This window comes from Sabethes cyaneus, chromosome 2 (assembly GCF_943734655.1).
Source record: "Sabethes cyaneus chromosome 2, idSabCyanKW18_F2, whole genome shotgun sequence".
NCBI lineage: Eukaryota > Metazoa > Arthropoda > Insecta > Diptera > Culicidae > Sabethes > Sabethes cyaneus.
In genome coordinates this window covers 126,868,224-126,882,559 of record NC_071354.1, presented here as the reverse complement: position 1 = coordinate 126,882,559, position 14,336 = coordinate 126,868,224, and the positions used below count along the sequence as shown (strand labels likewise).

The 14,336-nt window shown below is 42.5% G+C and overlaps 1 protein-coding gene across 1 annotated transcript in view; it reads left to right on the top strand.

The window, feature by feature from the left end:
- The window catches only part of LOC128734911 (probable tRNA N6-adenosine threonylcarbamoyltransferase, mitochondrial), a 175,472-nt gene extending 164,266 nt beyond the window's left edge, over window positions 1-11,206 (top strand). The window contains exons 4-5 of the mRNA XM_053829312.1: window positions 6,813-7,274; window positions 10,643-11,206. Coding sequence (XP_053685287.1) covers window positions 6,813-7,274; window positions 10,643-11,058 — 878 coding nt within the window. The 3' untranslated portion in view covers window positions 11,059-11,206. The remainder of the gene's footprint in view (window positions 1-6,812; window positions 7,275-10,642) is intronic.
- Window positions 11,207-14,336: the final 3,130 nt, after the last annotated feature.

Below are 14,336 nucleotides of genomic sequence, written 5' to 3'. Positions count from 1 at the left end.
TCATAATTTGAACATCCAACTAGAGAAAATGTGGAAGGACGAAAATCTTGATTTTGGGAAAGCTCTCACCCAGGAGGAACTTGATGTCGAAGCCCACTTTCAACGAACCGTGTCTCGCGATTCTAATGGCCGCTAAATTGTACGTCTACCTTTCCGTGAGTCTATGGCCCCATTATTAGCGTAATCGTATGACAAAGCAAAGCAACGTTTTCTGCTCATGGAAAAACGATTTTCCCGGGATAGTACCTTACGTGAGGAGTATGTAAAACTCATAGATGATTATGAGCAATTAGGGCATATAGAAGTAGGTTCTCGTTTCGCGGGTCCGCAGTATTTCCTCCCACACCATGCAATCCATCGCCCAGAAAGCAGTACAACGAAAACCCGTATCGTTTTTGATGCCAGCAGTAAGGGATCTGGTTCTCTTTCCCTCAACGATGTGCTGCATACTGGTCCCACTGTTCAACCACCACTATTGGTCACCGTTCTGAACTTCAGAATGCCGCAGTATGTATTCACTGCAGAGGTGGAAACAATGTTTTGCCAAGTTCATCCGGAGGATCGCGCTTACCAACAAAGCATCTGGCGCCATGATTCGTCTCTGCCACTGAAGGTTTACCAGCTGAAAATGGTGACATATGGGCTGACCAGTTCGCCATACCAAGCTGCTCGTGTACTCAATAAGTTGGCTGAAGACGAGGGCCACGAATTTCCTCTCGCCCCTGAAGTTGTTACTAAACGTTTCTACGTCGACGATGTTTTAGCTGGGAGTGATAGTCTGGAAGATACTACTGAAATGTGTCGTCAGCTGCGGGAGTTTCTCAGTCTTGGCGGATTTTTGTTGCGCAAGTGGAGCACGAATTGCTTATCTGTGTTAAAGCACATACCAAACTATCTGTGGGAAAAAGCATTGCTGACTGAAATAGGTCGTTCGTCAGTAACTGCTCTAGGCCTTCTGTGGAATCCACAATCTGATTGTTTCGGGTTCAAGATCCCATTACTACCGGAATTGTCGAAAGTTACCAAGCGTATTGTCGTATCTGAAACATCTCAACTCTTTGACCCCTTGGGGCTGCTTGGAGCAGTCGTGGTTAGCGCTAGAATTTTTGTTCAACCACTTTGGGCCAAACAAGTGTCATGGGACAAGGAGATTTCCATTGAAGAATGGTGGGCCTGGTGGATGAACTTTCGCAGCGAGTTAAATTTGCTTCAGCAGTTAAGCATTCCACGACGAGTTTTGTGTAATGCCAATCGAGACTATCACCTTCATTGTTTCTGCGACGCCACTGAAAAAGGCTATGGTTGTTGCGTCTATGCGGTGGGTCCAGGCTACGAAGGTAAAATTAAGAGCCATCTTTTGATTGCGAAATCATGCGTTGCCCCTTTGCGTGGATTATCAATACCACGGCTTGAATTATGTGCAGTTGTATTGGGCAGTCAGTTGGTCGATAAATTACGTAATGCAACAGACTTCTCGGAAGCAGTCTCGTTCTGGACCGACTCAACGGTGGTACTGTACTGGCTTCGAGCACCACCGATCAATTGGAAAATATTCATTTCGAATCGAATAGCCGAGGTACAAAGGCTAACCAAGGGATGTCAATGGAGGCACGTCCCCGCGGAACTGAATCCAGCCGACAGGATTTCTCGTGGAATTCGACCCAGTCAAATAATAGACGATACATTGTGGTGGCATGGACCACAATTCCTTAAGGAACCGGTAAGCTGCTGGCCTGAAGCTTGACCTAATGCAGCACCTTTGCAGAATCACGATGTGGACAACGAAAGACGACAACGGATTGCTTTAACTTGCGTGGAAGCTGAGGATTCCATACTATCAAAATTTTCCGATTTAGGAAGGCTGTTAAAGACTGTCGCTTGGTGTTTACGGTTTTCTAACAACGCGAAGACCAAATCACAGGAGCGCTACACCGGAAAACTGACACCGGTAGAATACGAGGAAGCACACAAGAGGGTTGTTCGCCTGGCACAGGTAACTATTTTTTTCGGATGAAATTCACCAATTAACCATTCATAAATCGAATCCAAAGCGTGAATTAAAATTTGATACAGGATCGCTGCTCAAACACCTTAACGTGTTTCTCGATCATAATAGGTTACTTCGTCTAAATAGTCGTTTGCGAAATCTAGGAGGCCCATATGATACTAAATACCCTCTATTGCTTCCCCCTAATCATCACTTGAGCTGGTTGATAGCTCGTTCGTTGCATTTACGTACTGCTCATTCAGGACCGTCTCTACTGTTTTCGACGATGCGCCAACGTTATTGGTCAATACGTGGCAGACAATCAGTACGTCGAGTTGTTCGTACCTGTGTGACATGTTTCCGCTGCTCGCCAACGAACACTACCCAACAAATGGCTGCATTACCAGCTGTACGTGTAACTCCTGCTCGAGTTTTTTCCAAATCTGGGTTGGACTACTGTGGGCCATTCAGCGTTCGTCCGTTGTACGGGAGGGGGGCTAGCGTGAAGATGTACGTCGCCATCTTCGTATGCCTGTCGGTGAAAGCCGTTCACGCCGAGATCGTACCAAACTTATCGTCGGTCGCCTGTATTAACGCTATAAAACGGTTCACAGCTCGACGCCGTCGGGTAATCGAGCTTCGGTACGATAATGCGACAGCTTTCATCAAGGCTGATCGTGAGATGCGCGAATTACGTCGTCAGTATAAGCAGCAGTTCCAGACTGATGAATGGTAGCACTACTGTCTTGATGAGGGGATAGATTTCAAATTTATTCCGGCCCAGTCTCCGCATTTCGGAGGATTGTGGGAGGCTGGGGTAAAATCGTTCAAGCACCATTTTCGACGAATATTTGGAACCTCATCGTACACGGTTGACGAGTTAACAACTGCAGCTGCCCATATCGAATCCATTCTCAACTCCAGGCCTCTCACACCCTTTACAGAGCACCCAGATGACCTCTTCGTGTTGACACCCGGACACTTTCTCATTGGAGAACTGATGTTTTCCATTCCTGAACCCGATGTTTCTGATGTCAAGATTTCCAAACTGTTTCGTTTTCAGGAAACACGTCGTGGGTCCAAAACTTTTGGAAGGCTTGGTCCCGAGATTATCTATCTCTGCTACATCAGCGCTCTAAGTGGAAGACGGCATCGAACAACATTCAACCTGGTGCCATGGTGCTCCTGAAACAGGATAGTTACCCGCCGTATACGTGGCCACTTGGACGGGTTATTCAAACCTTTACTGGAACGGATGGCTTAGTACGCGTGATTTTGGTGCGAACTAGTCGTGGCCTCTTCAAACGAGCTGTTACGAAAATTTGCGTCTTACCGATCTAATCGGAGGGAGAAACCAGTCAGACAAGTCAAGTCGCCGAGGCTTCTCAACCAAACCATCCATGATAGTTGAATCGGACGGGTTCAACGCGGCCCGATATGTTCGGAGGTGGATTTCAACCCTGAATTTGATTAATTATTGCACTCGAATTCAGTACAGTGTAGTAGCTAATAAAAAATGATGCTATAATTTGATACGATAAGAGAACATTGCGTTCTTCGGTTTCCCTTTATAAAATTTAGATATACATGCATACCTGATCGATCTCATTTATTAAAATCTGTACCAATAAGCCTTTGTTAAGTTGGTTATGATAAAGTTGCTAACAGAACCACATGTGTTCGTTATCTCCAGTACGCCGCAATCGTTTTCCTAAAGCATGGAAAGTTAATCCACATTGTCGTTGTCGCGAAATAAAGCAAATTAACTTCTTGAAGTCCATTCATCAGCGGAAAAATTGTGTCGAAGTCCGCGAAGTTTGCGCGGACAGGCGCCCTGGTACTCCACAGGTCCCGTTGCGACGATAGAATTTATAAAACCCCTCAACAATTCAGCCCTCGGCACGGGTCGCGTCTCACCTTGGATTAAGAGTTTATCCATTCAAGTTTTTACATAATAGCCATGGATAACAGCTATTAAAACCATCCTTCTTTAGGGGCTTTGAACCCTCTGCTTTGGTTCTTAGTAGTTGTGTCAGCCTTCCCTTGAGTGCCCCTTCTCTATCCGCATACGACCCTAGTTTCCACCACGAGGAGGTAGGGATAGGAGTTGCTGAATCAGAGGCTGTGGAATCTCGTGGTGGTTCTGGAGCGCATTATTCAACCATTTATCATCCAATAAATTACATTTGTTCCAAGGATATGGGAACCATCCGAATATCGTTTAGTGTAGATCGAGTACTTGGTATGCAGTGTCTCAAGGACCGATTGCCGGAGTGCGGAGATGTGTCTCCTGCATGAAATCTGTGTTTGATGGGTTGTTCCAGATTCAATTGTGGGGCGTCCCAACTTCTCGCTCCGGTCCAGTAGAGCTTGGCTACCGGGGGGAGCATTTGGTTAGTCTTGTCTCTGAGCAGCCTGTCCGCCTCATCGAGAAGGAGGATCCTACCACTGACAGGTGTTGTTTTTTTAGAGAAACCAATAGCTCTCTTGCAGATAGTTGCCGTAACAAGATGATCAACCGGCAGTGTACTACTTTCTGCGTTGACGGAGTATGCCGGGGTTGATGGAACGAGTTCGGAGGCAGTTCTGATGGCCTGATTGTAAACTGGTGCTAGTATAGAAACAACGTATTCTGGTACAGTACTCAATGCCGTAGAGCAAACGACTGTTTATAATTGCGCTAGTTATATGAATTAGAGTACCACAATTGCTGTAGCGGTATCTACGAGCTATTGTATCGAGTAGATTCAGTCTTGTCTTGCAAATATTACGAACACGTGCGCCATTATGGCTCGTAAAAAGCTAAATACACTTCGCGTCAATTACCTGGTAGTCTGTTTTCTGTGTTCCTACTACAATTTTTTTGGTTGAAAAACTACTCAAAATCTGAGTTTGTACACCTTAAGGGCATTTTGAGCAGTTTTAATCAAGTTTTAGCTAAATATGACCAATTTACAGGTAAACTTATTCAAGAGTGTGGAGCATCTGCAGCTCTGCATATTTGCGATGATAACACCGACAAACTGACATGACATCCCATACATTTTCCTTAAAAAATTTGTGTCCGAAAATTTGAATCAAAATACGTTAAGGCCGAGCCAGCGCTAGCATCAAACAGCGTTGGTGCGAACGAGAAGGATAATATTTTGAAAATCTTGAACATTTCTTAAATAACGTTACAACATAGTTTTTCGAATACATCATTGTGTATAAAACCGGTAAAACCCGTACCTGGGGTGACATTGCGATTCTCGTTTCGAGTGATTTTGGTTCGTTTCGACCACGTTAAACGAATGGCCGAAACGAACCAAAATCACTCGAAACGAGAATCGCAATGTCACCCCTGATATGATTTGTCACTACAGTTGAGTATTCAAAACCGTCTAATAAAAGTGCACTCTCATTGAAAGTTTTGCTTCGTCTTTTTTCTCTCTCTAGTGCGCTGGCTTGGCCTTAAACAGTAACACCATCTGCACAACGGATCGCTATTTATCTTGGAATATCGGATTGTAGTTTTAGCACAGACTAACAGACGTAACACTGAAGCCTCATTCCATCGCCAATAAAAACGATCATTTCAAATGTTCACTTCAGCCAAGACTCAGAGTTGTCAGATAATAAACAAGTAAATTTATAGCATAGCTAAATTTATAGCAAGCTGTTTTGCGTAGCGCGAAGACTGCACCAGGTGATGCTAGTGTTTTTCCAAGTTTTAGGGGCGTCATTGAAACGATGTTTTGTTAGAAAATTTGGTCGAAATGTTACGTCTACTTTTATAACCAGGTGGCGAAAATATAGAGTAGGGCGGGGCATAAGTGCGATGTTTGAAGTTGTCATCAATTTTCGTGAGTTATAAAGAGGGACAACAACAAAATATATTTTATAGTGATGCAGTAACTCAATTTCTTCACATTCAACTATAAATCATCTGAAATAATAGTGTTATGCAAAATAAATTCTTCATTCTTCTGATCAAGTGCCGATTCGCACGTTTACCCCACTAGCGGGGAAAAAGTGCGAAGCACGATTCCATGAAATTAGCACAGCAGTAGCTAACAAAACCATATTATCTTCAATCTGCGATATGTTTCGGTAAGGAATATTCTCAATTTGCACCTTTCCTATTTTGCGCTAGTGTATTGCAGCCGCCGTCAGATCAAAACTTTTCCAAACGTTTGTTTTTTGTTTCATGAGCGGAAAAACATTGTTTTCCTTCGGCCAACATCTATAGAGCATACAGTTTTCTACAGATCTTCCATTTCTAGTATCTGTAATATAGTGCCTAAAGCTGTATAAAATATGCTATACATTTTTGCCTCGTTCATGAATCGCGCTTTTGCCCCGTCCGTGAATCGCACTTTTACCGCGCTAGGCGCTTTACGGGGTTTGATGAAATTATGGAAAAGCGAAATATATTTTGTAAATTCTTTTCACTGTATTTTCAAAACTGATATGTGAGTGATGTAAAACGCTGCTACAAATTTTCAATAAGTAATATCCTCCTGTTGATATCGTATTTGCCGTATAACGAAAAATTATACCAAAACCGCCCTAAAATAACATTTGCACTTAACTCAGCAACTATGCTTCGTAAGCAACCAAAGTTTACGTTAGATTCAAGCTGTCAAAGTAGTCACCCATCCATGCCAATGTTACTCAATTTACTCGGAATCTGCAGCGATAAATCTTTGAATCGCACTTTTACCCCTCCTTGCTCTATACGTGACCGCAATATATTCCTTACTTTATTCATCATCGATCACACAATCATTAATTTATTATATTTGGTGAAATTTATTGAGAATTATTTATTTTCATTTTTCAGGCTTACCGCTGAGTCTACTGGTTGGTGTACGGTATGCTAAATTTCTGGCAAGAAAACATAATAAACCAATTATTCCAATTCATCATATGCAAGCACATGCGTTAATGGCTAGAATGACCAGTGATATTCCATACCCCTATTTATGTATATTGTTAAGCGGTGGACACGCTCTATTAACACTAGTGAAAAGCGCCTGTGAGTTTTATCTGTTAGGCCAAACATTGGATGATGCTCCCGGAGAAGCACTAGATAAAATAGCTCGCCGCTTAAAACTCAGAAATTTACCACGATATAATTGCATTTCCGGAGGCGCAGCTATTGAATTGGCAGCTGCAAGAGGTCAAGTTTCTGCAAAATATCCTTTTCCATTACCTTTATCACAGTACAGAGATTGCCAATTTAGTTTTGCAGGTCTCAAAAATGCTGCTACCAGACAAATAGCATTAGAGGAACAATTTTTAGGTGAGATATCGCTTAATTAATATTCAGCTTTTTCCAATGTGGGTTTTATAAAAAATCAACTTAGGTTTCTCTCTCAATCGAACTGCATTTGGAGAAAAAAATGAGCGTGCTAAAATGTTTGTAAACTCTTCATGAGGTATTATGTCCCATTACTAAGGTAGGACGAGGCAAAGACCCACCTAACTCACCAGACTGGGTTGAACAATATCAGTATTTTAACCGCATTTCGCTATATACAGCTTTCAGTTATCCTCGAGGTACGGCACTGATCTAACACGCTAATCGTCAAATGTTCGAATCTCGACTGGTAGAGGCTAAAAGAGTCAATAGGATTGTAGTACTAGCCCAGCAATTGTCAGGTACTCTAACGACTGGGTACAAAATCTGTCGAATAAAAACAAAAAGTCAAGTTCCGAAATCAGAATGCAGCTCTTAGCCCTGTGCGAGATTTCGAATAATTTCATACAGTTTTGCCAAGCTCGAGTTTCACGAAATCAAATATATTTCGTTAAATTTAGTCAAACCGCATTTCGCTATATACACCTTTCAGTTATCCTCGAGGTACGGCACTGATCTAACACGCTAATCGTCAAATGTTCGAATCTCGACTGGTAGAGGCTGAAAGAGTTAATAGGATTGTAGTACTAGCCCAGCAATTGTCAGCAATTGACTCTAACGACTGGGTACAAAATCTGTCGAATAAAAACAAAAAGTCAAGTTCCGAAATCAGAATGCAGCTCTTAGGCCTGTGCGAGATTTCGAATATTTTCATACAGTTTTGCCAAGCTTGAGTTTCACGAAATCAAATATATTTCGTTAAATTTAGTCAAATTTAAAATTTAAGTAGGGAGTAGGGAAATCTGCTGAGCACCTTAGAAGATACGGTACTATTGGACACCTGAGAAGACAACTCATGGAGTGCGAGTGGGTTAGGTATCCCGACCAATCTAATGGGGCGTAGCCAGAAAAGTTTCTTAGGGGGGGTTTTACAAAAAAAAATCGGACATAGCCTCACCTTAAGCAGTTTATTCCAGAAATGGAAAATTATTTTCAGTTAATAGCTATTTAGGTTTAGCTATTGAGTGTTCTTCATTTGACAAAAAAAATCGAATTGAAATAAAATCAGACAAATGTTAAAATTTTGGCTCTCAGTTGGCATCGAGGTATGTTGTGTGTTCGAATCTCAGCTGTGAGAGGCTGTAAAAGTCCATAGGGTCGAGCCTCTTCGAGACGCGGGCAGGATCGAAACAAGCTAACAATTTATCCTGCATGGCTCTCAAGATCGCTCTTGAGGGGGTAATTTGACAAGCGAATATCGAGCCATTTGCGCTAGACTGAAAAAGGGAGGCTAGGAGGAACGGGTTTAAAATAAATGCGTCGTATGTATGGTATGGTATGGTATACATGGTAGAGGCTCCAACGAGAGCAACGTGCGCTTTTCGCGGACGGCAATTGTTGGCAGCGATGAACTAGAAGTGGTAGCTGAGCTCGTGTATGTGGGATCGCTGGTGCCCATGGACAGCAAAACAAATGAGGAGATCCAGCAACGTATTCAAGCAGGACGTCAAGCCTACTTCGTAAAACAGCACAATCAAGAGGTATAAGCCGCCGTACGAGGCTGACAAGGTATAAACCCCCTTCTGGACCGATAGTTTTTAGGGATTTAAACAATGCGCATCGAGGTCATACGCGCCCTTCTGGGCGGTGGACTACAACTTCAGAAACGCCTGGGAAATGGGCGACGAATAACCCAATATCGAGTTGAATGAAGCTTAAAACAGCACGAACCACCCCGGCTCTAAGCTGCTGACGACGACGATGAAGATCGTACAACCAGGCCCGCAAATTTTCTTGTGTTCTAAACCAGAACCCGGCATAGTCGAAGCAAATAAAAGGCGCTGACTTTCTCTTATTTTCGCATCATACATGAAGAGGCTGATCTCATTTGTTGAACAGAATGTTTCAAGTCAGCGCCAGCTGAAGTTGGTGACTGTTTCAAGTGACGACAACTGAAAGTCAAGCACGAACACGATTGGTCGGTGACTAGGTTGACTAGGTTAAATATTACATGCGTTATATTGTAGGAAATGTTACTCAAATTTAATTCATTTTCGTTAAAAGTTACTGACGTACTACTGAATGTTTGATAGAAAAGTGAAAATGAAACTTTAAAACCAATCGTCATGCTGACGTGAAACCTGTTTTACTGACGCAGATTGAAGCCAGCTTTGAAGCGAAATGGTGTTGCTTCAGTTGAAACCGAAGCTTCATTGCTTCATTATCGAGTGACAATTTGCAATTGAAAATATTAATGTTGTTGGGCACTGCTCTAAGCTGATGGCTGTGAAATTTCAAGCTTGAAAGTGTAGAACAATTTTACTTCTCCACCTACTTCAAAGTGGGGCTATTTGCACAGACTTACAGACGTAACACTTCGAACAAATTTTCTAACAAAACATTGTTTCAATGACACCCCTAAAACTTGGAAAAAAATACTAGCATCACCTGGTGTAGTCTTCGCGCTACGCAGAGCAGATCGCTATAAATTTAGCAATGCTATAAAATTACTAGTATATTATTTGACAACAGCGCCAGTGAAAACGAGCGACGTTCTCGCGCAGCGACTGGTGTTTGAGTCTTGGCTTAAGTGAACATTTGAAATGATCGTTTTTATTGGCGACGGAATGAGGCTTCAGTGTTACGTCTGTTAGTCTGTGCTATTTGTATAACCTAGGTTTACTGAACTCTAGTTACAACCCTTTAGCCTTACCCGTCGCAATAATTTACAGTTCGAAATTATTAATCGGCAAAGCCGCTGTTATAGAAACTTCAATCCCCTGGTGTTACAGGTATGTGGAGTTCAGGGTATTGGGGACACGGTGAAACATATTCTTCTTTTTCTAATTTTGCTCCTAGTTGTAAGCCATCCCTTTTTTCTAACTTTCTTTCTGGGGAATGACTTTCTAGGGAATGACTCATTCTGGGGAGCGTCTTTTTGGGGAATTGCATATTCCGGAAAATGGTACATTCGGAGAAATGATTTTCTGGGAAATTGTGCTTTCTGGAGAATGATTTTCTGAGGAATGGGATTCTGGGAAATGGGTTTCTGAGGAATGGTTTTCGGGGGAATGGTATTCAATCGTAAAACTTTACCATCTGCATCCAAGTGTATGTAAATGCAACTGTTGGTGGAATACATAGAAAAAAAAATAAAAAAATAAAAAACTTGCACTAAAGATATTTCAAACTAAAACTGAATATTACGTATTACGTAATATTCGTAATTTTGTACATCCCATAATACGTAATTTTGTACATCCCATGTGGAAACTTCAAGATACAGTTTTTCTAATTGTTTTTCTTTTTAGATTTAGCTCCAGACGCTGTGCTGCCAGACTACGAAAACTTCTGCGCTAATTATTTAAACGCGGTCACTCGTCATATTTCCCAACGAGCCAAGAGAGCGATGCTTTTTGTTGAAAAAGAATCACTTATACACCCAAAAGATCAAAAGATTTTGGTTATTTCAGGAGGAGTAGCTAGAAATGATGCTATTTTCAATGGTGTTTCAGAAATGGCATCTACGATGAGTTTTAAAACGGTTCGCCCAGAAAAAAATCTTTGTAATGATAATGGTACAATGATTGCCTGGAATGGCATGGAAACCTTCCTCGAACAACGAAACTTAACTGTATCCTACGATAATATTGATATTTTTAGTAAAGCATCTATTGGATTCGACATGATTGAAAAAGTGAAAAACAAAAATATAAGTACTAAATAAATAGCAACGAGCACGTTGTACCAAAATTAAAATACATGTATAGGGTGAACCAACCAACGGTTGAAAGCTCCATCAAATAGTAAATAAATAAATAAATACATATATATATATAATGTACCCCGAGGCAAGTGGGAATACGGGGTAAAGGGGAACGGAGCTAATAACTCTCTTCAACCTCATTTTATCCAACCGAACCTCTCTAGGAATGAAAAATACAACTCAAACGCATGCATTAAAATTATAGATTATTTATAACAGGCATTCCCAACACCAAAATTGGACTTTAAAGTTAGCGTCAGCATTCGAGTGACAACCATTGTCAAGTTAACACTTGTGCGATCGCTCCGTAAAAGTTAAAAACTCCGTAAAACCTAAAAACTCGCCCAGTGACATCGACGCTTAAAGTATAAAAATTTTGCTTTTTAATCCGCGTTCAAGGTCAATGAATTGTGTGCTTGGTGTGCTGTGCCGTTCGTTTCGACAGTTGTTCGACAAGTGAAGTTGCAGTTTTTTGCCTCCCGAATCTTTGTGCTACAGTGCCGTATATCGTATGCTATCGTATGCTAGCACAGCCCGACAAGCGGCATTGTAATTTTCATTGTGTGCTGCCCCTGTGCTAACCAAGACGCAGCAGAAGCATCGATCGACATCAGTCGGTCCTGCTGTATTGTTTGCGCTCAGCGTCACTTAGTCAGGAAGAGATCAACTCACCTACCAGCCGGTTTGGATTGCGTTTGGTGAAGTATTGGATTCCTTATATATTTATAATTTTTTTATATGAATTTTTTTTGGTTTATTTGATAAATTGCTTTTCCGTTAAATTGACCCGCCCCCCCTACTTCCCAGCTTTTAAAGTACATGAGCGGTAGAGCTTATTGCTCCCGCTAAAATGGAAAACCTCAACGTTCATCGACGTTGGAACGGATGAAGAGGTCATAGATGAGCTAGATATCTCACCTCCTAGTTCACCTCTTTTGAACTTACCGCTCAGTCCTCCAGTCTCGTCTGGTCCCCCAGCCCCGTCCGGCCGCCCAGCCTCGGACCTACAGATTGCTCAACGAATTAAGGCTTATCCGGATGACTCGAAGGGACCGTTTATTGTTTTCTTCCGGCCTAAAACGAAACCTTTGAACATTTTACAAATTGGCAAAGACCTGGCAAAACAGTTTTCGGACGTAACCGAGATAACAAAGGTGAGACCGAATAAACTGCGAGTTGCCGTGAAAAACTTGAAGCAAGCAAACGCAATTGCTAGCTACAAGCTTTTTACGAGAGAGTATCGCGTGTACATCCCTGCCAAGGATGTAGAGATTGACGGTGTAGTTACCGATGGGAACCTCACCGTCGAATACATTTCGGAGTATGGCGTTGGCTGTTTCAAGAACCCCATGCTGCAAAGGTACTGGACTGCAAGCAATTGCATTCAGCCTCGATCGAAAACAGGAAGAAAATATTCTACCCTTCGGAATCCTTTCGGGTAACTTTCGCCGGATCTGCATTGCCAAACTACATCCTTCTGGATAGGGTTCGTCTGCCTGTACGCCTGTTCGTACCGCGGGTCATAAACTGCCAGAACTGCAAGCAGTTGGTCAGTTGGCAACAGTAGCAGTCCTACTGTTGCAATAAGGCACGCTGTAGCAAATGTGGCGGCAATCATGTGGAGAACGCTTGTAATGAGGACACTGAGAAGTGTCCTTACTGCGAGGGAACTCCACATGATCTCGCGGCATGTCCCACGTACAAACAGTGCGAGGAAAAAATTAAGCGCTCCCTTAGGGAACGTTCCAAGCGCTCTTTTGCAGAAATGCTCAAGAAAGCCGAGCCATTGACCAACGAAAATATCTATTCCTTTTTGCCAACCGATGACGGTACTTCTGACGAACGCCTCGAAGGATGTTCTTATGCCATGCAAGAAAGCTGCCTTGCAAAAAAGAGGAAAACAATTAACTCTCCTCGACTTACTCGCAAAGGACTCAAGATATCCCCGAGCGGAATGGAAAATACATCAAACTCGAAGACAAGCGGTGAAAAAAATCCGAAGCAGGTACCTCCAGGGTTGCAAAATTTAAGATCAAACCAAGAGTACCCACCGCTTTCTGGTGCACCAAAAACCCCTGGCACATCCAACTTACATTCAGAGATCAAATCGGGAAAGAGATTTTTGAAGTTCTCTGACATTGTGGACTGGATATTTGAAACCTTCAACAGCTCGGATCCACTCAAAAGCTTTCTACTTGCCTTTCTTCCCACGGTTAAGACATTTTTGAAGCAACTAACAGCACAATGGCATCTCCTCTCAGCTATCGTATCCTTCGATGACTAATACGTCGAACAATGCTGAGAACTCTATCGCTGTGTTACAGTGGAATTGCAGAAGTATCATCCCCAAATTCGACCTTTTCAAATAATTATTAAATATTTCTAACTGTGACGTATTCGCGCTCTGTGAAAATTTTCTCAATTCAAGTAATGATCTCAACTTCCACGATTTTAACGTCATCCGACGAGACCGAGGATCACATGGTGGAGGAGTACTTCTAGGGATCAAGAAGTGCTATTCGTTCTTCCGAATAGACCTCCCCTCGTTCTCGAATATTGAAGTCGTTGCCATTCATGCTAGATTAAAAGGAAAAGACCTTTGTATCGCTTCTATATATACCCCCCCATCGGTTCGGATTGAGCAGAAGCAACTTTCTGATATTGCAGAAATGCTTCCCGCACCCTTGTTAATTCTGGGAGATTTCAATTCCCATTGCACCCAATGGGGGTCGTTATATGACGACAACCGATCCTCCCTAATTAATAACCTGATTGACGACTTCGATATGGCACTTCTAAACACTGGGAAAGCGACACGTATACACGTATACCGCGCCAGCGTACTGGATCTATCTCTCTGTTCAACATCACTAGCGTTAGATTGCAAGTGTAAGGTAATCAATGATCCTCACGGTAGTGATCATCTGCCAATCCTTATATCAATTACTAATGGCTATCCGCCCGTGCATTCAATCAATGTTCCATATGACCTCACACGCAATATCGATTGGAAACGCTACGCGGCCGTAATCTCAGAAAACATCGAATCGCGCGATGAACTTCCTCTGGAGGAAGAATACGACTTTATTACTGGCTAGATCCTCGACGCCGCGACTCCAGCTCAGACGAAACCGATACCCGGGAAAACGTTCAAGCGGCGGTCTTCCACCATTTGGTGGGACAAAGAGTGCTCGGAACTGTACGCGCTAAAGTCCTTGGCGTATAAGGACTTTCGAAAA